Source organism: Triturus cristatus, chromosome 7, assembly GCF_964204655.1.
Source record: "Triturus cristatus chromosome 7, aTriCri1.1, whole genome shotgun sequence".
NCBI lineage: Eukaryota > Metazoa > Chordata > Amphibia > Caudata > Salamandridae > Triturus > Triturus cristatus.
The window spans coordinates 1693684522-1693709570 of record NC_140590.1 but is presented as its reverse complement, the minus strand read 5'-3'; the positions used below and the strand labels follow the sequence as shown (position 1 = coordinate 1693709570).

The window sequence follows — 25049 nt, the reverse complement described above, 5'->3', positions numbered from 1 at the left end:
GCCACTGGAATCAGGCTATCCTGGCTGACGAGGGCTGAAAGCCCGAAACCGGTCCTAGGATGCTTGTTTCCAGTCCAGGGAGGACCTGGCTTGGCAGTTCGGGCTGGACTGTTCCCATGGGGCACAGGGTCAAGACTGATTTGCATATGGCTGGGTTCAAACTGGAATGGCATGGTGAGCAAAAAAACGATGGATTTAGGCCCAGATCTCTGTACTGGGGTGAATGTATGACATTGTTCTGCATTCTGTCCATCAATTGTTGTTTTTGCATTTGTCACCCCGAGTGGGAAGGGTATGCTCAGACGTGAGTCCCTTGCTCTCCATGCCACTGGAATCAGGCTATCCTGGCTGACGAGGGCTGAAAGCCCGAAACCGGTCCTAGGATGCTTGTTTCCAGTCCAGGGAGGACCTGGCTTGGCAGTTCGGGCTGGACTGTTCCCATGGGGCACAGGGTCAAGACTGATTTGCATATGGCTGGGTTCAAACTGGAATGGCATGGTGAGCAAAAAAACGATGGATTTAGGCCCAGATCTCTGTACTGGGGTGAATGTATGACATTGTTCTGCATTCTGTCCATCAATTGTTGTTTTTGCATTTGTCACCCCGAGTGGGAAGGGTATGCTCAGACGTGAGTCCCTTGCTCTCCATGCCACTGGAATCAGGCTATCCTGGCTGACGAGGGCTGAAAGCCCGAAACCGATCCTAGGATGCTTGTTTCCAGTCCAGGGAGGACCTGGCTTGGCAGTTCGGGCTGGACTGTTCCCATGGGGCACAGGGTCAAGACTGATTTGCATATGGCTGGGTTCAAACTGGAATGGCATGGTGAGCAAAAAAACGATGGATTTAGGCCCAGATCTCTGTACTGGGGTGAATGTATGACATTGTTCTGCATTCTGTCCATCAATTGTTGTTTTTGCATTTGTCACCCCGAGTGGGAAGGGTATGCTCAGACGTGAGTCCCTTGCTCTCCATGCCACTGGAATCAGGCTATCCTGGCTGACGAGGGCTGAAAGCCCGAAACCGGTCCTAGGATGCTTGTTTCCAGTCCAGGGAGGACCTGGCTTGGCAGTTCGGGCTGGACTGTTCCCATGGGGCACAGGGTCAAGACTGATTTGCATATGGCTGGGTTCAAACTGGAATGGCATGGTGAGCAAAAAAACGATGGATTTAGGCCCAGATCTCTGTACTGGGGTGAATGTATGACATTGTTCTGCATTCTGTCCATCAATTGTTGTTTTTGCATTTGTCACCCCGAGTGGGAAGGGTATGCTCAGACGTGAGTCCCTTGCTCTCCATGCCACTGGAATCAGGCTATCCTGGCTGACGAGGGCTGAAAGCCCGAAACCGGTCCTAGGATGCTTGTTTCCAGTCCAGGGAGGACCTGGCTTGGCAGTTCGGGCTGGACTGTTCCCATGGGGCACAGGGTCAAGACTGATTTGCATATGGCTGGGTTCAAACTGGAATGGCATGGTGAGCAAAAAAACGATGGATTTAGGCCCAGATCTCTGTACTGGGGTGAATGTATGACATTGTTCTGCATTCTGTCCATCAATTGTTGTTTTTGCATTTGTCACCCCGATTGGGAAGGGTATGCTCAGACGTGAGTCCCTTGCTCTCCATGCCACTGGAATCAGGCTATCCTGGCTGACGAGGGCTGAAAGCCCGAAACCGGTCCTAGGATGCTTGTTTCCAGTCCAGGGAGGACCTGGCTTGGCAGTTCGGGCTGGACTGTTCCCATGGGGCACAGGGTCAAGACTGATTTGCATATGGCTGGGTTCAAACTGGAATGGCATGGTGAGCAAAAAAACGATGGATTTAGGCCCAGATCTCTGTACTGGGGTGAATGTATGACATTGTTCTGCATTCTGTCCATCAATTGTTGTTTTTGCATTTGTCACCCCGAGTGGGAAGGGTATGCTCAGACGTGAGTCCCTTGCTCTCCATGCCACTGGAATCAGGCTATCCTGGCTGACGAGGGCTGAAAGCCCGAAACCGGTCCTAGGATGCTTGTTTCCAGTCCAGGGAGGACCTGGCTTGGCAGTTCGGGCTGGACTGTTCCCATGGGGCACAGGGTCAAGACTGATTTGCATATGGCTGGGTTCAAACTGGAATGGCATGGTGAGCAAAAAAACGATGGATTTAGGCCCAGATCTCTGTACTGGGGTGAATGTATGACATTGTTCTGCATTCTGTCCATCAATTGTTGTTTTTGCATTTGTCACCCCGAGTGGGAAGGGTATGCTCAGACGTGAGTCCCTTGCTCTCCATGCCACTGGAATCAGGCTATCCTGGCTGACGAGGGCTGAAAGCCCGAAACCGGTCCTAGGATGCTTGTTTCCAGTCCAGGGAGGACCTGGCTTGGCAGTTCGGGCTGGACTGTTCCCATGGGGCACAGGGTCAAGACTGATTTGCATATGGCTGGGTTCAAACTGGAATGGCATGGTGAGCAAAAAAACGATGGATTTAGGCCCAGATCTCTGTACTGGGGTGAATGTATGACATTGTTCTGCATTCTGTCCATCAATTGTTGTTTTTGCATTTGTCACCCCGAGTGGGAAGGGTATGCTCAGACGTGAGTCCCTTGCTCTCCATGCCACTGGAATCAGGCTATCCTGGCTGACGAGGGCTGAAAGCCCGAAACCGGTCCTAGGATGCTTGTTTCCAGTCCAGGGAGGACCTGGCTTGGCAGTTCGGGCTGGACTGTTCCCATGGGGCACAGGGTCAAGACTGATTTGCATATGGCTGGGTTCAAACTGGAATGGCATGGTGAGCAAAAAAACGATGGATTTAGGCCCAGATCTCTGTACTGGGGTGAATGTATGACATTGTTCTGCATTCTGTCCATCAATTGTTGTTTTTGCATTTGTCACCCCGAGTGGGAAGGGTATGCTCAGACGTGAGTCCCTTGCTCTCCATGCCACTGGAATCAGGCTATCCTGGCTGACGAGGGCTGAAAGCCCGAAACCGGTCCTAGGATGCTTGTTTCCAGTCCAGGGAGGACCTGGCTTGGCAGTTCGGGCTGGACTGTTCCCATGGGGCACAGGGTCAAGACTGATTTGCATATGGCTGGGTTCAAACTGGAATGGCATGGTGAGCAAAAAAACGATGGATTTAGGCCCAGATCTCTGTACTGGGGTGAATGTATGACATTGTTCTGCATTCTGTCCATCAATTGTTGTTTTTGCATTTGTCACCCAGAGTGGGAAGGGTATGCTCAGACGTGAGTCCCTTGCTCTCCATGCCACTGGAATCAGGCTATCCTGGCTGACGAGGGCTGAAAGCCCGAAACCGGTCCTAGGATGCTTGTTTCCAGTCCAGGGAGGACCTGGCTTGGCAGTTCGGGCTGGACTGTTCCCATGGGGCACAGGGTCAAGACTGATTTGCATATGGCTGGGTTCAAACTGGAATGGCATGGTGAGCAAAAAAACGATGGATTTAGGCCCAGATCTCTGTACTGGGGTGAATGTATGACATTGTTCTGCATTCTGTCCATCAATTGTTGTTTTTGCATTTGTCACCCCGAGTGGGAAGGGTATGCTCAGACGTGAGTCCCTTGCTCTCCATGCCACTGGAATCAGGCTATCCTGGCTGACGAGGGCTGAAAGCCCGAAACCGGTCCTAGGATGCTTGTTTCCAGTCCAGGGAGGACCTGGCTTGGCAGTTCGGGCTGGACTGTTCCCATGGGGCACAGGGTCAAGACTGATTTGCATATGGCTGGGTTCAAACTGGAATGGCATGGTGAGCAAAAAAACGATGGATTTAGGCCCAGATCTCTGTACTGGGGTGAATGTATGACATTGTTCTGCATTCTGTCCATCAATTGTTGTTTTTGCATTTGTCACCCCGAGTGGGAAGGGTATGCTCAGACGTGAGTCCCTTGCTCTCCATGCCACTGGAATCAGGCTATCCTGGCTGACGAGGGCTGAAAGCCCGAAACCGGTCCTAGGATGCTTGTTTCCAGTCCAGGGAGGACCTGGCTTGGCAGTTCGGGCTGGACTGTTCCCATGGGGCACAGGGTCAAGACTGATTTGCATATGGCTGGGTTCAAACTGGAATGGCATGGTGAGCAAAAAAACGATGGATTTAGGCCCAGATCTCTGTACTGGGGTGAATGTATGACATTGTTCTGCATTCTGTCCATCAATTGTTGTTTTTGCATTTGTCACCCCGAGTGGGAAGGGTATGCTCAGACGTGAGTCCCTTGCTCTCCATGCCACTGGAATCAGGCTATCCTGGCTGACGAGGGCTGAAAGCCCGAAACCGGTCCTAGGATGCTTGTTTCCAGTCCAGGGAGGACCTGGCTTGGCAGTTCGGGCTGGACTGTTCCCATGGGGCACAGGGTCAAGACTGATTTGCATATGGCTGGGTTCAAACTGGAATGGCATGGTGAGCAAAAAAACGATGGATTTAGGCCCAGATCTCTGTACTGGGTTGAATGTATGACATTGTTCTGCATTCTGTCCATCAATTGTTGTTTTTGCATTTGTCACCCCGAGTGGGAAGGGTATGCTCAGACGTGAGTCCCTTGCTCTCCATGCCACTGGAATCAGGCTATCCTGGCTGACGAGGGCTGAAAGCCCGAAACCGGTCCTAGGATGCTTGTTTCCAGTCCAGGGAGGACCTGGCTTGGCAGTTCGGGCTGGACTGTTCCCATGGGGCACAGGGTCAAGACTGATTTGCATATGGCTGGGTTCAAACTGGAATGGCATGGTGAGCAAAAAAACGATGGATTTAGGCCCAGATCTCTGTACTGGGGTGAATGTATGACATTGTTCTGCATTCTGTCCATCAATTGTTGTTTTTGCATTTGTCACCCCGAGTGGGAAGGGTATGCTCAGACGTGAGTCCCTTGCTCTCCATGCCACTGGAATCAGGCTATCCTGGCTGACGAGGGCTGAAAGCCCGAAACCGGTCCTAGGATGCTTGTTTCCAGTCCAGGGAGGACCTGGCTTGGCAGTTCGGGCTGGACTGTTCCCATGGGGCACAGGGTCAAGACTGATTTGCATATGGCTGGGTTCAAACTGGAATGGCATGGTGAGCAAAAAAACGATGGATTTAGGCCCAGATCTCTGTACTGGGGTGAATGTATGACATTGTTCTGCATTCTGTCCATCAATTGTTGTTTTTGCATTTGTCACCCCGAGTGGGAAGGGTATGCTCAGACGTGAGTCCCTTGCTCTCCATGCCACTGGAATCAGGCTATCCTGGCTGACGAGGGCTGAAAGCCCGAAACCGGTCCTAGGATGCTTGTTTCCAGTCCAGGGAGGACCTGGCTTGGCAGTTCGGGCTGGACTGTTCCCATGGGGCACAGGGTCAAGACTGATTTGCATATGGCTGGGTTCAAACTGGAATGGCATGGTGAGCAAAAAAACGATGGATTTAGGCCCAGATCTCTGTACTGGGTTGAATGTATGACATTGTTCTGCATTCTGTCCATCAATTGTTGTTTTTGCATTTGTCACCCCGAGTGGGAAGGGTATGCTCAGACGTGAGTCCCTTGCTCTCCATGCCACTGGAATCAGGCTATCCTGGCTGACGAGGGCTGAAAGCCCGAAACCGGTCCTAGGATGCTTGTTTCCAGTCCAGGGAGGACCTGGCTTGGCAGTTCGGGCTGGACTGTTCCCATGGGGCACAGGGTCAAGACTGATTTGCATATGGCTGGGTTCAAACTGGAATGGCATGGTGAGCAAAAAAACGATGGATTTAGGCCCAGATCTCTGTACTGGGGTGAATGTATGACATTGTTCTGCATTCTGTCCATCAATTGTTGTTTTTGCATTTGTCACCCCGAGTGGGAAGGGTATGCTCAGACGTGAGTCCCTTGCTCTCCATGCCACTGGAATCAGGCTATCCTGGCTGACGAGGGCTGAAAGCCCGAAACCGGTCCTAGGATGCTTGTTTCCAGTCCAGGGAGGACCTGGCTTGGCAGTTCGGGCTGGACTGTTCCCATGGGGCACAGGGTCAAGACTGATTTGCATATGGCTGGGTTCAAACTGGAATGGCATGGTGAGCAAAAAAACGATGGATTTAGGCCCAGATCTCTGTACTGGGGTGAATGTATGACATTGTTCTGCATTCTGTCCATCAATTGTTGTTTTTGCATTTGTCACCCCGAGTGGGAAGGGTATGCTCAGACGTGAGTCCCTTGCTCTCCATGCCACTGGAATCAGGCTATCCTGGCTGACGAGGGCTGAAAGCCCGAAACCGGTCCTAGGATGCTTGTTTCCAGTCCAGGGAGGACCTGGCTTGGCAGTTCGGGCTGGACTGTTCCCATGGGGCACAGGGTCAAGACTGATTTGCATATGGCTGGGTTCAAACTGGAATGGCATGGTGAGCAAAAAAACGATGGATTTAGGCCCAGATCTCTGTACTGGGGTGAATGTATGACATTGTTCTGCATTCTGTCCATCAATTGTTGTTTTTGCATTTGTCACCCCGAGTGGGAAGGGTATGCTCAGACGTGAGTCCCTTGCTCTCCATGCCACTGGAATCAGGCTATCCTGGCTGACGAGGGCTGAAAGCCCGAAACCGGTCCTAGGATGCTTGTTTCCAGTCCAGGGAGGACCTGGCTTGGCAGTTCGGGCTGGACTGTTCCCATGGGGCACAGGGTCAAGACTGATTTGCATATGGCTGGGTTCAAACTGGAATGGCATGGTGAGCAAAAAAACGATGGATTTAGGCCCAGATCTCTGTACTGGGTTGAATGTATGACATTGTTCTGCATTCTGTCCATCAATTGTTGTTTTTGCATTTGTCACCCCGAGTGGGAAGGGTATGCTCAGACGTGAGTCCCTTGCTCTCCATGCCACTGGAATCAGGCTATCCTGGCTGACGAGGGCTGAAAGCCCGAAACCGGTCCTAGGATGCTTGTTTCCAGTCCAGGGAGGACCTGGCTTGGCAGTTCGGGCTGGACTGTTCCCATGGGGCACAGGGTCAAGACTGATTTGCATATGGCTGGGTTCAAACTGGAATGGCATGGTGAGCAAAAAAACGATGGATTTAGGCCCAGATCTCTGTACTGGGGTGAATGTATGACATTGTTCTGCATTCTGTCCATCAATTGTTGTTTTTGCATTTGTCACCCCGAGTGGGAAGGGTATGCTCAGACGTGAGTCCCTTGCTCTCCATGCCACTGGAATCAGGCTATCCTGGCTGACGAGGGCTGAAAGCCCGAAACCGATCCTAGGATGCTTGTTTCCAGTCCAGGGAGGACCTGGCTTGGCAGTTCGGGCTGGACTGTTCCCATGGGGCACAGGGTCAAGACTGATTTGCATATGGCTGGGTTCAAACTGGAATGGCATGGTGAGCAAAAAAACGATGGATTTAGGCCCAGATCTCTGTACTGGGGTGAATGTATGACATTGTTCTGCATTCTGTCCATCAATTGTTGTTTTTGCATTTGTCACCCCGAGTGGGAAGGGTATGCTCAGACGTGAGTCCCTTGCTCTCCATGCCACTGGAATCAGGCTATCCTGGCTGACGAGGGCTGAAAGCCCGAAACCGGTCCTAGGATGCTTGTTTCCAGTCCAGGGAGGACCTGGCTTGGCAGTTCGGGCTGGACTGTTCCCATGGGGCACAGGGTCAAGACTGATTTGCATATGGCTGGGTTCAAACTGGAATGGCATGGTGAGCAAAAAAACGATGGATTTAGGCCCAGATCTCTGTACTGGGGTGAATGTATGACATTGTTCTGCATTCTGTCCATCAATTGTTGTTTTTGCATTTGTCACCCCGAGTGGGAAGGGTATGCTCAGACGTGAGTCCCTTGCTCTCCATGCCACTGGAATCAGGCTATCCTGGCTGACGAGGGCTGAAAGCCCGAAACCGGTCCTAGGATGCTTGTTTCCAGTCCAGGGAGGACCTGGCTTGGCAGTTCGGGCTGGACTGTTCCCATGGGGCACAGGGTCAAGACTGATTTGCATATGGCTGGGTTCAAACTGGAATGGCATGGTGAGCAAAAAAACGATGGATTTAGGCCCAGATCTCTGTACTGGGGTGAATGTATGACATTGTTCTGCATTCTGTCCATCAATTGTTGTTTTTGCATTTGTCACCCCGAGTGGGAAGGGTATGCTCAGACGTGAGTCCCTTGCTCTCCATGCCACTGGAATCAGGCTATCCTGGCTGACGAGGGCTGAAAGCCCGAAACCGGTCCTAGGATGCTTGTTTCCAGTCCAGGGAGGACCTGGCTTGGCAGTTCGGGCTGGACTGTTCCCATGGGGCACAGGGTCAAGACTGATTTGCATATGGCTGGGTTCAAACTGGAATGGCATGGTGAGCAAAAAAACGATGGATTTAGGCCCAGATCTCTGTACTGGGGTGAATGTATGACATTGTTCTGCATTCTGTCCATCAATTGTTGTTTTTGCATTTGTCACCCCGAGTGGGAAGGGTATGCTCAGACGTGAGTCCCTTGCTCTCCATGCCACTGGAATCAGGCTATCCTGGCTGACGAGGGCTGAAAGCCCGAAACCGGTCCTAGGATGCTTGTTTCCAGTCCAGGGAGGACCTGGCTTGGCAGTTCGGGCTGGACTGTTCCCATGGGGCACAGGGTCAAGACTGATTTGCATATGGCTGGGTTCAAACTGGAATGGCATGGTGAGCAAAAAAACGATGGATTTAGGCCCAGATCTCTGTACTGGGGTGAATGTATGACATTGTTCTGCATTCTGTCCATCAATTGTTGTTTTTGCATTTGTCACCCCGAGTGGGAAGGGTATGCTCAGACGTGAGTCCCTTGCTCTCCATGCCACTGGAATCAGGCTATCCTGGCTGACGAGGGCTGAAAGCCCGAAACCGGTCCTAGGATGCTTGTTTCCAGTCCAGGGAGGACCTGGCTTGGCAGTTCGGGCTGGACTGTTCCCATGGGGCACAGGGTCAAGACTGATTTGCATATGGCTGGGTTCAAACTGGAATGGCATGGTGAGCAAAAAAACGATGGATTTAGGCCCAGATCTCTGTACTGGGGTGAATGTATGACATTGTTCTGCATTCTGTCCATCAATTGTTGTTTTTGCACAACGCCAGTATCCCCAAGGGACCACACCGACCCCTAATCCCCGTCCGCTCCGGCAGGTCAGGCGTCCCTGCTCCTCCGTCCGTCCAGTGGTGAGCGCCTGCGGGGGGGGGAGGGGGGCGCGACCCAGGCCAGCAAACAGTCCCGCGCCACTGCAGTCCCCTCCGGCACCCGCCGCCAAGCTGACACTCCGGTCCGAGCCCCAGGGGGGCTCCACCACAACAGCCTGCTCCGCTGGGCCCACCTGCCTCGTGGAATGCACCGGAGTCGCGTAGCTGCAGAGTCCGGCCGATCCCTCCACCTCGCAGCAGCCAGGGGTACGGTCAAGACCGCGGCGCCCCTATCTTCGTCCCCAGAGGTCGGACAGCTCTCAAACTTGAAGCGGAGCCGCGTGGGAACACCAGCTACAACCCCATCTGGCCGTGGCTCGGACGGCGGTCAGGTAACCAGGATAATTTCAGGATCTTGCAACCAGGCTACAGAAGCCTCACGCTAGTGCGGCCATACTGCTTGCGCGCCCTTTAGCGCCCCCCAAGAAAAGCATTTCTTTGACCCTTGGTTGGGGCAAGAGGCAGCATTCATCGCCATTGGGTATCTCGTATCTTGATTTTGGAGTGCCCTGATGTGTTCTCCAATTCGCACCATGAGCGGTCCGATGGTGCTTCCGATGTACCAACGTTTGTAGGCACATTCAAGGATGTATACAACAAATTATGTGTTGCAGTTGTTACACTTGATCTGGTATTGTTTATTGTTAACAGCAGTGAAATTCTTGATGCCATTCTGTGCCAACCTGCACACTCCACAACAGCCACATTTGTAAAAGCCTATGGTCTGTGCTGTGAGCCACGTATGATTGTGTGGGGTGCTTGGTATGCTGGGACTAAGTCTCGATCTAAGTGTTCTGCCCCGTCTGTAGGTGATCAGAGGTTTGTTGGTGATGACCCCTTTAACCTCTTCAGTGCCCATGACGAGCTGGACTCGTCATGGCCGCGGTTGCGCTGTGCCCATGACGAGTCCAGCTCGTCATAAACCCCGCCCGCTAATGTAACGGCCGGCACAGGGCGGGGAAAGGGCGTGGAACTGAAGGGGTTAAGACTTGTGTCAACAAGCAACACGCCTCAATGTGTGTTGAGGCTTCTCATGGCTAGACCCATGTCGCTGTAATCTGTGATGAGTCTAACAGGTTGATCTTGTTCACTGTCAGTTCTCTTTTTGTTTTGTAGAATGTACTCCCTTGTTGTCTGGTTGATTCTTTTCTCTGCTTGGCTGATGTTGCGTGCCTTGTAGCATCTGGCTTTGAATCTGTTTCATGTTGGAAATGCAGTTCTGGAACTCCTGATCCTCACTACAGTTCCTCCTAGCTCTAACGAATTCACCATGCGTGCAGCTCCCTTTTAGTTTCTCTCAACCCGCCAGTCACGCCACACCCAGCACGCCCTACCAGCGGTCTAGTGTTCAGCTTTTTCCAGCTACTTAATCCAGCCCCTGACCGGGTCTGCCAGCTTCCGCATCCGGAATTTCGACGGACCCAGTCTACAACACAACTACACAGTGCACGGAAGTTAAGCCTTTCCATCCCCTCAGATTTCTCCTCTGCGCTTCCGTTTTTTAATTCTTTCACCGCTACCCTTCCTCTCTCCAGGTGTCCGGTTCTTCCTCATCAGGCACCTCCCCATCACAGGACCTCGCACTGTTGGTCCCTTGTGGCGCCTCGATCTCCATTGCATTCGTTCAACCCACACGAGCGCATCGCTTTGAATTTCTTGCAGTATTACAATACGCTTTTTCTTGGGTAAGTCCCCATCCTTCCTCTGTCATTTTACTATCTCCTTCACATCCTTTTTAGAGGCGGTCCTTTTTTCTCCCCGGCCGGCTCCATTTTTCTCCCCGTACACGCTCCCTTTGCTAGGGCCCCCGCCACCCATGCCTCTTTCCTTCCTGCCGTCACTATTTCAAGCGCCACTTTCACCCACTCCTCAGGCCGCTTTTCTTTATCTACCGATCCCCCCTGTTGTTCTTCTTTTACACTTCTTCCATCGGCCATTTCCAGGCGGACCCGCCATCTACACGATCGGTTCCTGCTTCACACACCTTATGGCATCCCGATCCCTCCTTCCTTTTGTCCCCTCCCCACCACGCCATCCACACGGCCATACCATCCTCTCCACCCGCTTTTGCCCGGCTTGATCTTCCCAGTGCTGCCATCTATTCACTTTCTCACCCACCAGGACCTTCTGGTTTCTTAAAACATGTGCCATCCCGTTTTCCCACCTTTTTCTTCCCATTTGACCTTTCTTTCTGTCTCTTCAGGCCTCCTTCTTGCTCCTCCTTGAGACGTCTTTCCTGAATTTTTGTCACATATACCAAGTACATCATTAGCCTTTCCTTTTAGTTTGCAAGCACCCACACACGGTTCATTTTTTTGCTTAGGTTCCACTGTAACTTCAATGGTGGATAACTCAGATTATTTTAGCTTGAACTTTCGCAGCGAGTACCCCCTCATGGTTCATGGTGATATCCACTAGACCCAACGATTCCGGGTCGGACATATGATTCCGTTTTGTACATGCATTATGCCATGATACTAGAAGTCTTGTTTTCCTGTGAAGTCCGTTTTGGAGGTCACCTATCACAATAAGCAACGTATGTCACTTTGTGTCCTGCAATATATTCTTTTTCCCGATCTCTCATCAACCATGTCACACTATGCACTACGTATGATGTCACTTCTTGTCCCGCATAATATATATTTTTTTTGTTTCCCTCCCAAGGTCGCATCAATTTCCATGTCATTTTCATCTGTCAGTCACCGTTCCAATAATGTACACATCCACACACTTTCCACGTTATATGGGTGCTTTTTATCCACGTATTGCATATTTCGATGTCCTATCCGAGATAATCATTCACTCATCACTAGTTCAGTCACCCCAAAATTGGGGGGGGATCCTCCCCAGCCCTGAATAGTCATGGGATACTTCCCGCATGTGACAAAACACGTGTCGGCTGGTCGTTTCTTTGTGTGCTGCATTATTAAATAGCATTCTAATCATTTAACTGGTGTCGACCGCTGATTCGCAAATACAAGACTTTTCTACCAAAGGAATCTTGTTATCCTCATTACGTGTGCCTGGGACTGTTTCTCTCGACAGCCAACATGTGTTTCACCCCTATGGCCCATCGGCCGAGGGCTTTTTCAAGGCAGAAAGTTTTGACTGGTAAACTTGTTCCTCATTTGATTGAATCTTTGCATTTGCCGTTAACGGCTCAGACAGGGGGGCCACACAGCCCCCCAGTTTTAAGTAATTTTGACCCTGTTGTCTTTAGAGGCTCGGGAGGGGCATTTTGTGGCATCCCTCCCCATTTTGAAAAATGTTGGCCCCATGGGTGGGCTCCCTGGGGCCTTTATATCTCTGGGAGGGGTGGCCGCGTGGCTCCCCTCCTATGTACTGTAATTTCTGCCCTGGGATGGGCTTCACAGGGCCTTGGGAGGAGTGGGGAGTGGAGGCTGTACGGCCCGCCTTCCTTAATATACAAATTTTGGCCCAGGGGTTTAGCTCCCCGCAGCCTTTGATGGCTTGGGGAGTCGGGCCATGTGGCCCCCCTCTTCTTATTTGCAAATTTCAGCCCTGGGGGTGGGCTCCCCAGGACTTTGATGGTTCAGGGAGGGGGGCCCCATGGCATCCCTCCTCATATGGAATACAGCACAGGGGTGGGCTCCCTGGGGCTTATAATCCATAAATGCGACCGGACGCCCTTTTTTTTTCTCGAGAGGGGTCAGGGTATCCCTACCTTGCCACTTATGCTATTTTTAGTTTTTTTACTTCAGGACATGGGACTAAGTCCCTGAGTGCTGTAATGGCTGACAGCAAAATTTTTCTCATGTTGCTGGCAGCCATCAGAGCGCTCACTCCTAGCTGGAGTCTAATTCCTGCAGGAGCAAGATGGCCCAAGGGAAACGAGGCTCCCTGGGCCAATCAAAATGCTCCATTTTTAATTGGTGCTCCCACAAGAGTCTCTAGAGCCTCTCACGGAACCAACCGTCCAGATATATAATTATTTTTGACCCATAATATCTCACAAACTACTCAACGGATTTACACTAAATCACAAGGCACAATCGTGGACCAAGATCTAGCTTCCTGCCATCTTAAATAATCCATGGAAAATGCATGGGGATTTTGGGACAACCCCCACCGCTTTTTTTTTTATTTTATTTTTTTTTATTTCTTGGCCCCGATTGCCTGATCACCCTGACACTGTCCATGCAAAAAAAACGTAGCAGGTTCTTGGAAAGTTTTGTAGAGGTTCGTCAAACGGTTCTAAAGTTATTGGCAGCACAAAAATTATTTTATTATGGAAAAGCAATTTTAACTATACCTAGTGTGTTTATTTTTCTTTTTTTTTCTCTCTGGTCAGCTATTTTTTTTTTCTTTCTCTATGCTGGAAAGCTGAATATGTGCTCTTGTTACCCATTTTAACTTGACCTGGCTCCTTTCCTGTGTATCAAGGTGTAGTACAGGGCTCAACTAATGCATGCATCTCCTCTAGAAAAACACACATATCTTGGTGGAATATCAAACTAACCTAGCCTTTGCTGATGACATGTTATGAAATGAACTAGGGTTGCAGTTCTGCGATAAATGAGTTTGCGATGTAGATGTGTTCCCATTCTCGCCTGTTAAAAGCAATCAAAAAGTTAGAGCAGGTACAGTATAGAGTAACATCATACCTGGTGTACCAGTGCAGCTCACCACCTCTTTCAGAGCTCTTAAATGCAGTTTCCTAGTTGTCCTCTTTCATCTATTCCCAAGCAGCGACTATGATGTAAAAAAAAACTAATGTATGGTGTCTAGATTGTGACAAAGTCAAGCAGAGCCTTAAAACACAGGCAGCGAAATTCCAATGTTGCAACCTTCTCCCTACCCTTTCAGCGGTGTGGAATTTTACTAAATACCTACGTATCCAGGGAACTGGATACTTCAGCAATCTTCATGTCCTTTAAAATAAAAAATAAAAATCGGTGCCATGCAGTGACAAATTATGGCAATGTTCTATATGGAAGTAGATCAATCCTTTGATAACAGCCTGTCTGACTTCAAGGCTTTGATTTTTCAGCCTTTATGATTAGGCCTGACTCTGAACACGCAAGGCCTCTACTTATATGTGAATAGGCAGTGGATGCATGGCCACTCTTTAGAGTAGATCTCGGACCTCGGCAGGGCTCTGGCTGGGCTAGCACTTCATTATATTTGCTGTTCAGTGTGTAGGTTGCCAGCTTAGAGGCATGCGGCCCCTTATAGTCTGACCTTCTTCACATGGCCACATTTTGTAAATCGCTTGATCTCACTATGTCTTAGTTCCCTTGCTTGCCATTATTTCGAGCATAACCAAAGTGCTGGAACAATGACTGGTTTACATTCCACAATTAGATGAACTCTGCAAGAAATTGTCAGTCAAAATGTTATGGGCTCGATTTGCAAAGCTATTTACGCATGTACGTTTTTGACTTGCATCTGCAAATGTAAAGGTTTTGCACAGACAAACAGATGTGCTTCCATGAATAACACTGCCCACTATGAAAGAGGTTGAGAATACACCCCGGACAAGTATGGGATTAAATATTTCCCCAAGGTGGAAAGTGACCGCATCTCCCCCCAAAGAAGTGGGATTGTATAGAAAGGAGTTGATTTTTCTCCAAGGATAAATATTTCTTCCTTGCACAAGAAAAAAAACATTTAAAGAAATGAATTTTCCCTTGCGCTGCAAATATTTGCATGAACAGTTATCCAAATCCAAAATTTCTCAGGATTCATCTTGGTTCTGACTACTTATTGGTTCATTTCCATTTTTCCCTCGACTCTTTCCATATCTGTTGAGTTGATCACTGATATTGGTGCCTACATTTACTAGCGGAGACCCCACCATTGCAGTTTCATCAGGCTGTATACCCACTCACAAACACCCACAGATATCTCCATCCTCGTCACTGTTTCTTTCACTCGCTCTCATGATACATTTCATGCAGATGGGATCTATTTACGTCTTCCTGATTGATGGTTACCAATAGTGCACCAAAACAGTTTCCCTTCTTATCCTGCTTTGTTTTATTTGTCCTTTAGGCATATTCTACACAGCACCCAGAGTCAGATTAATCTGCTGAGAACCCCTCCTTCCCTAAGAGAATGTGTGACAAACAGGTAGTGTTGGAATTGCTGATCAGCCTGATCTGGATGTCCCTCCTGGAGTCCTGCACACTTTGAACACGTGCTGTACCCAAGTGCCCTGCCAGTATTTAACATGGTTAATGGGGAGGACGGAATTGCAGAGCTGTGCACATCATTATGCACAAGTTTACCTTTGGAGAGGCTAATATTAACCACCTGAGTTGGAACCAGACAGTGCCAGTTTTTAAGTGGAGTCTCTTCAGTTTTATGAGGAGCTCCACACAGAGGCCCTGGAGTACTGCAAGTTTGAAAGACCCACAAGAACAGTGTTTTCTGGTATCGAGAAGAATCAGCAGGCCAGTGGGAAGAGGGACCTCTGTGAGATCCCTTCCTGGAGTGAGTACTTGAGCCTGCCTTCCACTGTACCCTTGAAGCTGTCCATCATTGGGTGGCTAGGGTGAGCAGCAGCAGCTTATGAAGAAAATGGAACTCTTAGATGTAGGGAAGCGGGAAGGAAAGACATCCGTCTCCCCCCTGGCGCCCCTGCCACTAGAAGAGCTCTAGGAAGATGGGAAGCATGGGTGTCTACCAGCCTATAGGGTAATTGACCCGGCCTGTGAGAGGCAGAATCATTTTTAAATTTTTGTTAACTAATGCCCTCTTAACCCTTTCACCCCATTTGTTCTCGGGACATTTATGGCATTTCTTTCAAAAATTCATATCTACTTATTCTGTTCTCTTGTTTTAGTCATTGCTTTTTTTCTTTTTTCCAAATTGGTTTTGGGACTTTACTTATCGGGTTCTTCATGTTTATGATGTTTTAGTGCTGCTTGCATTCTTAAGACATTTCTATGAGGGAAAGCCTACTGCTTTGTGCCATTGCTACCAGCAGTAAGCCTAGGATTTTGTAATTGAAACTGTATTTTTACCATTCATCTTACAAACATGTACTCTGGTGGGCACAATTACCAATGCCACTTCTTCTTTCTCTCTAGTACCCAACAGTGGGCCATCCCTTCCACATCTGTTCTGGAAGTCTCATCCTTTCCTCAATATACCTAAAATGTTGAACTTCCCCCTTGGAAGAGAGGTAGGAATAAAGCCATCTTTAATGGTTGGATGGGCAAGAAATAGATCAAATTGCAATGGAAAAGCCCTGCCTTCGTTTTGTTATTTTATTTGGAGAGAACATTTCATTATTGATCATTCAAACAGTACACTCTCATACGAGATAGTGATATTAATTACCTAGATGCCACTGGGAGATGGGAAGGGATGTCCTCCATCATCTCTATTAAACAGCTGAGTTAGAGAAAACGGAAAGCTCTTTTTTTTGTGTGCTATTGAACGTGTAATAATAGCATGTTCAAAAGAAAGAAGAGCTGTCAGCATGAAAACCTTAACATGTCAAGCTGGACAGGAAGTGATTTTTGCTTAGAAGTTAAATTTGCTCAGTATCATAAAGGTACATTGGGGTGTAATCGGGGGAATTTTTAACAGGTTGCAGATCCAGAGTACTATATTGCCTGTTGTGAAGACACCCTATTTTGTAACCACATTCCTTTATTCATTTTCTTTACTATAGCCGCAGTTGGTATTCTCACTGCATACAGGATCAGTGGGTGAAATAATTAGATTATCTGCACAATTAAATACCTTGTGTGTGCTTTTTTTACCTGGATTCTCTGTAGGTTGGAAAGACGTATGAGCTTCTGAACTGTGACAAACATAAGTCCATGCTCATAAAGAACGGCCGTGACCCAGGACAAGTGAGGCCAGATATTACACATCAGGTAAAGTCTGCAATTCTAGGAAAACAATGAGGGAGCGAGCGAGGGACAATAATTTCCTACCAGTAGCACTACACATTGTTTAACCATATCCTGAGCCGCCACTAATAAAGTTTACAGGCAAGGATTCTCAGAGATATTTTTAAGAATTCACGTAACATCACACATTCACACCACACCATCTCTGCTGTAATCAGGCATCGTAGCACAACCGGGGGGCATTCGGCCACCCGGTTGGGACCCCAATGAAGAAGCATGACACCAACTAGGTTGGTGTGTGAGGGGTCTTTTAAACAAACCTAATGGGTCCATGTACTAACCATAATAGTGATTGTACCATACCCACTTAGTGGGTTCGTCCACATTTGTTTAGTCTAAAGTCTGAGATTCTCCAAATCCACCACAAGCTTTATCCACCTGTATTGAACCCCCACACTTTCTTTATTTTTCTTTTTGATTTTTGGTGTTGCGTTGTGTTAGAGATCCTTTCTTTCGCCTGCAGAGCCTTCTGATGCTTATGGACAGCCCCCTGAACCGTGCTGGCCTGCTGCAAGTCTATATCCACACTCAGAGGAACGTTCTGATTGAGGTTAATCCTCAAACCCGCATCCCCCGCACCTTCGACAGATTCTGCGGACTCATGGGTAATTTTTGAAATTCTACCACCAATCAAACTATCTTAGTTGGTGATAAAAAGGTGATTGAAGTTTGGATGCAGGGAATACAGAAAGAAGTGGAAATGCCTTTTAATTCCTTTTATTTCATACTCGAACGATGTGAGGTAGGAATACTTCAGATTGAAGGCTGTTGTGCTCAAATTAAAAGGGGTAAAATTACGCAAAGATGTTCTTTATATCATACAGTCACATTCCCCATTTAGATTTTGTTTGGCGCTCCATCCACACCCTGACCCTCAGTACATACCCTTTCCAGATGTACCTTACATCAAACACCTTATTTTAAGGAGTTCACATCTAATCACAATGCTAAAATTTTCACGGCATAAGTAACCTACCTTTGCTATGCCATTAAGGAGGGAGTCTATTACCTGATCGGCCATCATGCTCCCTGTTGTGTACAACTGTGTCGTTTACAGGAACACTTGAATCACACCACGTAAACTCAGCAGATATCCAGAGTTTTTATCACTCTGCCATCTCCTGCATTCCATGGTTCTTGAGTTCTCCCTGGATGTTGCCATAGCAGGTGGGTCGAGCCCTGAAGATATTTAACCTCATCCATTAGTTCATTGAGCTCCCCAGTGATCGTGAGAGCAGAGAATTTTCCTCCTACAGCAATGATAGACCTACTTGTGTGGCATTACTGATTGGAAGCTATAACCTTTATTCTACCAGAACCACTCCGTTCGGAGTGCTGAGTTAGTTTACAAGTCTCTCAGGATTGTGTTACTGGAGACACTTGCTGTCGTGTATTCCATCGACATGCCCCACTGCCTCACTCACTCACACTCGCACTCACACTCACTCCAGACGAAGCACTTAGTCTGCCCACCAGTAACAGATCCACCCTATATTATTACTAGTGACATAAAACAGTAATGCTGCAGGAGGAAACCATTCTCACATTATGCTGTATACTCGGGAGGCTACAGCAGCAGAGCTCTGCTCTGTCTGACAAAATCGTGTGCACTAAATGACTTGTGAAAATAAGCAAGTTCCCTTGGTCTTTGCCGTACCAGGCCTTGTGGATATTAGCGACATCTGTAGAACAGAGCACTGAGATTCAACTCCTTAACCAGTATTGAGGTGATTTACTGGATCAAAGAAAAAGGTCAACCAAACGCCCTATGGATGCTCACTCTCAGCATGCCTTGAATAACAGGGCAGAGTGTTGAGCTCCACATAAAGTACATGGTTGCATATAACAGAAGAATAATGATTGCGAAGACGTGGACCCTCCTTCATTTGACTTGTTTGGACTTGCAAAAATTACCTTTTTCAAGGTACTGGATAAAATTTGAAGGGGTCTTGGACTGAGGACAAGTAAGGATACAGAAATGGGATGAGAGGACATAGAGCAGGCATTAGCTGGATGGGGTGTCGACCATGAAGATGGGGTATTTGCTAGTGGGTAGGGCTTATGCCGGGAGGTAGTGGGTGGCCCTCTGCTAATTTGCTGTGACGTCTTTGGTGGCTGGTGGGTTCTGCAGTGTGATAGAAGGATGGAAATGCTTGCAGATGTTCTCTTTTTTTAATACATTGGTAATGTGAGCTAGAAGGATTGAACGTCTGCAGTGATCTTTATTTCTTGTAGTGGGGTGAGATGTTTTTCGATCTTTTGTGACTTGTGATTTTTTTTCATTTTTCCACAATACAGTCCAGCTCTTACACAAGCTAAGCGTCCGAGCAGCAGATGGACCACAGAAGCTCCTTAAGGTAAATGCTGGTAGGCTGCCCTTAAGGACCCCTTTCGATGACTCAGGCATGTGTATCACTCGGGGATGGTTGGTTAAAATGTGGGTGCCGTGATCTCCTACAGGTGGCACTTGTGTTCACTCTTCCTTGTGAAAACAGTTGATGGCATTGGCAGACTTTCCATGGTTGTATGCTTTAATGCATGCCATTCTCTGCACCCTTTTCTCTTTTGTCTGTGTTTGGTTGGGTAGCAAGGAGCCATATGGTTCCATTACTCAATTGAACAGAGTTTGATGCTCCCCATCTCTATTCCCAGGTGATCAAGAACCCGGTGTCAGACCATTTTCCTGTGGGCTGTGTGAAAATTGGCACATCCTTTTCCTCACAGCAGGTGGTTCATATTCGAGATCTGGTGCCAGAGATGGAGCCAGTGGTTTTTGTGGTGGGAGCCTTCGCCCATGGTGCGGTGAGTCATTGCATGCAACATTTGCTGAGTTACTGTTCCTTAATTTATTTTCTTCCTAACAACCTTTCCTTCAGTTCTTCCTCAAGTCTTCTCAAATGGCCACTCTTCTGACCTTTCTTTCTCAGTTTTTCTCTTCTCTAAATAGTTCTCTTCCTTCATGTTCTCCCTGTTTTCCGAGCTTTCATACTTTTTCTTTCTGCTGGTCTCCTCCATTCCCCTCCCCTTTTCTTTGCAATTTTTTTGTCTCTTTTCTACAGTTTTTTTGCTTCCTTTATCAACCGCCCTCTTCAGTCGTAGGCATTCTCACAGCATTTATTTTGCCCTCTCACTCCTCTAGTCTCAAACCTATATTATTTTCTTGAATACACCTATCCTCCTTTTTTGATGGCTTGCTTCTTTCCTTCCCCCGATTTCATTTTCACACATGCTCGGTTTTTCTTTCATGATCTCTATTACTTTTCATAAACACCGAATCTCCCTGTTCATGTGCTGAGCCCTATAACCCTTTTAATATTGAGAAGGACAACTCTTTAATCGTGTTAAGACACTTATTTTAGAATCTTTTAACAAATAAACTTGTGTATATAAAAAAGAAATACTAGAAAATTAAATGATTTAACATTACATTGAGTAGCATTTAAAAAAATAAACTTCGATAAGAAAAACCTCAAGTGTTGCTGTAAAGAACTCAAGGGACTTCTATGTTCCAGCACATTTTAGATGTTGTGTTTCTCTCAATTTTCCCCCATACGTTTGCATGTGGAGCCTTTTTTTCAGAGCGGAATATGGACAAAAGAGAAACTGGGAAATTTCATTTTGACTGCCCTCTGGTTAATTGGTATTGCACTTTAATTATGGTGTATGCAAGATGAGGGTTATTTCCTCTTGCTGGCTATTATATGCGCTCGCACTTTTATCCCGACTGCGATCTCTGGGCTGCTGCAAGTATGAATGGGTGTTTTCTTGCTGGTATTTTACATATTTTTAATCATGCAGTACTTTGTGGTGATACTTATAAGTGGTATGGTACAATTCTTGTGCTCTCTTATATTGTAATGTTTGCTATGATTTTAATTAATCATGCAATCAGAATAAACTTGTAACTTCTGTTGTACGAAAGGTACTCAATCACCCACCTTCCTAGAGGTTAAGATGCAAGATAATTTACTGTGAAGGCACAGGTTTTCAATGGGGGAATGTTGGACAGTAGGGTTGTTTATGCAGTCAGATGGATTCTAAGTCTGTGGCTGCTAGGATATTATGTTTAGTTCTTTACAGTGCTATACAGAGAAGTAGCATTAACAAGTTATTGCTTGCCTCTGGTCTTGCCATTTAAACAGGTGACCACTCCAATTTACTTGGTAGGGTGCTACTGTTTCACCTTTCTGCTGGAGCATTTACAAATAAATTACTTGTAAATAAAGATAATGCTATCGGCTTTGCCCACTTTTTACTCGCTTGTGTCTTTTGTTAGTTGTGAAGAAAAGGAGTGTTGAGATTGACTGTCATTGCTGGGCTTGAGGATGCAACACTTCTTAATGCTCCACATGCCTACAAAGATTTGAGGACTAACTCAGCAAAAAGGCAATAGAGGAGCAGTTCCTCACAAGGTTCTCCCCATCCCTTGCAACCCTCTAGGAGCCTAGGTCAAGATAACCCATCAGAGTCCAAGAAGGTCCCTCTGCCTGTGGCAACTTGACATAAGACCATGAAGCAGAATCCCAGCTATTTCCCCAGAGGGCAAGAGCAAAGCAGAGCGTTTATGCCACAGGTCTATTATGCCATCCAAATAGGGCTTCTGAGAATAATGTTTCCATATGACATTGTCATCTAAAGTCCATGTTTTTGGGGCGTCAAACTGTTGGACCACGTGCCCCGGAGGCCATCTCCTGAAAGGAAACCACCATCAAGAGTCATGCCCCATAAAGCTGTTGTAGGGGGACTGACTTGCTTGGAGACCATTCTGTCATGGGGATGGGAGGTGGAGTTTGGAGTTTTATGGTTGATGCCGCCAATAGCCTGTGCCTCGGAGGGGCTGAAGCACCAAAGGAAACGACTGAAACATCAGATGACCACAGTCATTGAATGTATTGCGAGGCCTCTTACAATAACTTGATAATGCTTAAGGACGTTGAAGACCTGACAATTCAGGTTATTCATTAATAACATTGCACACTGAGATGGTTTGTGAGGTGAAAAGATTAGGTCTGTTTTAATGTTGCTTGTGTGTTTGAAATGTGTCGTTGTATATTTTAACAGGTGAGACGAGTAAATTATCTTAAATTAGTTGCGTCCAGAGGGGAGTAGGTGACTGGTTGGTTGTAGGGACTACATAGAGACTGTTGACTTTACGTAGTCCTTTCATTTGTTTTAGGAGAATTCTCTTTTTCTCCTCTAAAAGGTGTTCCTGGAATATGCATGGGTGTTGAGATGTTACTGGTTCAAACACTTAATGAAGTTTCCAGTGATAGAAAACTTGTTTAAAAGCATTTTCTACTCTCTTCCTTTCTCTGACCTCGCATCACCCCCTCAGAATTCCCTCATTTGGCCATTCAAGATAGCTGTTCTCTCTCTTGCTCTTTTCCTTTACTACTACTCCGATTTCGCCCAGTGCTGCAGCAGTAACCCACCCTGTGTTGTCTTTACTGACCTCCCCTGTCACCTATCCTTTTATTTTTGCTTTCTTCCCCTTCTACCCTTTTGCTGGCTCTCCTTTGGCCCTTTATCTGTGCCATTAATTACTAATAGCTTTTGTTGTACCATTTGGCTTGCCCATACCTTTTGTTCCTATATACCCCCTTTTACCCTATCTTCTTTACTGCTTTCTTTTCTAATGTCTTTTGTCCTTGGAGCCTTCTTTCTCTAACACTTATATTATCCCATTTTTGGCTCTGTTCTATTTCCCTCATGCTTATTACTGGTTTCCCTTCTTGCTTTCTACTTCCCTTTCATTGTCCTTTCTCTTTGCTTGGCTCTTGTATACACAGCAGACACAGGAATATTTGCTAATGTATTTTCTTCTTACACAGGTGAATGTCGACTACACGGAGAAGACTGTGTCAATCAGTAACTATCCCCTTTCTGCAGCACTGACTTGTGCCAAGCTTTGCACAGCCTTCGAGGAGGTGTGGAAAGTGGTGTGATCTTCACTTTGCTACCAGATATCTCCATGACCAGCTGACCATGCCTGTTGTACCTCTGAGAGACAGTCCATCGCCAAGACTTATAATAGCCATGTAGTCCCAGACAGAGTTGGCTATTTGTGGATAGCCTAGAAAACTAATGTAAGAAAAAAAGTTTCACCTCAAGAGACTGTGGATTGGCGTCCTCATTTGTGGTAGAACCCTCAGGCGTCTCCTTGCGCCTTCTGCGTAACATATGCAGTTTGTTTCTTTCATCTTGGGCCAATGAATTAAATTAATTCAATTTTTTTATATAAAAAACCTAGATTTGTCAGTTTACTTGATGGGAAATATTGGTCGATTGATACAGGATATTTGTTACGAATTTCTCTGGATGAATAGGTCACAACCACCAGAACATAATCACTTTGTCAGTTCAAAGTGGTCCCCACTATGGTTGAAAAAGGTGGGATCTGTCTCTTAGAAATGTCAGCAGGACCAGGCAGGCTTTCTCTGCAGTGGATGCAGCAGTATTTACAAAGAATTTGAGTGGATCGGATCACCTGCCTCTTTCTCTGTAGCAGGATGCCTTTCTTGTACAGCTTCAGTCAACAAGTAAGCTGTCTGGCAGCAGTGTAAGGTGCCTTTTGCTTGTTTGTGGAGTTGATAGTGTACATAAAATATCTATCGCACAGTGTAAGCTCTCACTGCACTAAAAGGAGCAGCCTCTACATAGGAATCCAGCGAGTTTTCTCATGGAAGTGAAATGAGTCATGGGAGTGATTTGGCAAGTGGTGGGAATCTGACAAGCTCTCAGAGTGGAGGATGCGCAGTTTGAAAGGGTATACCTGTCAGGCTCTCACAGTAGCAGGAAATACGGTTTCTATTGCACCTTGTAAGTTGTCAGGGGGGATTTAATGAAGAGAGTATTATACAAAGGGAGCTCTCTGATGGCAGATTAATAATCCGCTAGGAGTGTCCACAAAGCTGTCAATGGTAAAGACCGAGGCATGGTCCAGATGGATCATCACAAGAGCACACAAGGACGTGCCGCTCTTCTGCTCCAGCATCACTTGTGACTGACACAGCACGGGACTTGGCTTCACTGCATCAGTCCATAAAAAGTACAAAGTTGCACTTTAAGCGCCTCCTTCCTAACCCCCCCCCCCCCCCCTCCTCCTCACAACACAATTAAGGGCTACAACGGCTCCATGTTGAAGCAGGAGGCTGGTTGATTTTGCAATGCAGCAGAACGAGTCTGAACTCTGCAGAAGAAGAGATTGAAATTGGCAAGGATTGTGATAGACCAAATGGAAGATGCCATACTTCTCCTACCAGTGCTGAAGAAGGCAGAATCACTTTGCCTTTACTAAGAAGCACAAGCAGGATACCTTGCACCGCAGACAAAACAAATGCCATGGTTCTGTAACATCTGAAGAAAGTGATGGAAGTCATCAATGCACAAGATAACCCTTTGGCAACCATAATTGATTTTCATGTTACACAATATAGCTCATGTAGAACAGAATACTTATATATATATATATATATATATATAACACCTACTGGCGGTCGCCAGTAGGTAGTTATAGTTAGGACCCTGTTTCCATAGGAAATCCGAAACATTCTATTTTGAATAACTTTTGCGCCGGTCGACGAATCCTCGCGAATTTTTCAAAATAGGTGGGGCGCTACGCTCCGCTCCTACCCTGAAAGTCTCGGGGGGTTTCTTCAAGCGGGGGCTGAGATAAAAGGGGGGTCCCAAAACGCGTTTTTCCCATGCATTTGTCCATAGGACCTTTAGACACAGCTACAGCCCGAACGGCTGAACAGAATTACTTGAAATTTGGCAGAGAGGGAGTCCTCAGGTCAAGGAAGTGCCTTTTGTAGGTTTGGTGTAAATCTGTTCAGTAGATTCTGAGAAAATAGCCTTTAAATCCATATATATATATCTGAGCCAGCTTACGGTGCGCTTACCGTACGCGTACGGTGACGTGCGCGAGCGCGATTCTGATTGGCTCTTAGATCTTAGTAAACATTCGAATCGGCCGAAACCAGGAAGCGGCGGCCGCCATTTTCTCTCTCGCACTCTGAGTAGGGCAGCATAAAT

At 47.2% G+C, this 25049-nt stretch overlaps 1 protein-coding gene across 1 annotated transcript in view; it reads left to right on the top strand.

The window, feature by feature from the left end:
- EMG1 (EMG1 N1-specific pseudouridine methyltransferase) overlaps positions 1–23260 on the top strand; it is a 38872-nt gene extending 15612 nt beyond the window's left edge. Inside the window, exons 2-6 of the mRNA XM_085619898.1 lie at positions 16878–16979; positions 17479–17620; positions 19314–19372; positions 19668–19817; positions 22847–23260. Of these exons, the coding sequence (XP_085476024.1) occupies positions 16878–16979; positions 17479–17620; positions 19314–19372; positions 19668–19817; positions 22847–22960 (567 nt within the window). The 3' untranslated portion in view covers positions 22961–23260. The remainder of the gene's footprint in view (positions 1–16877; positions 16980–17478; positions 17621–19313; positions 19373–19667; positions 19818–22846) is intronic.
- Positions 23261–25049: the final 1789 nt, after the last annotated feature.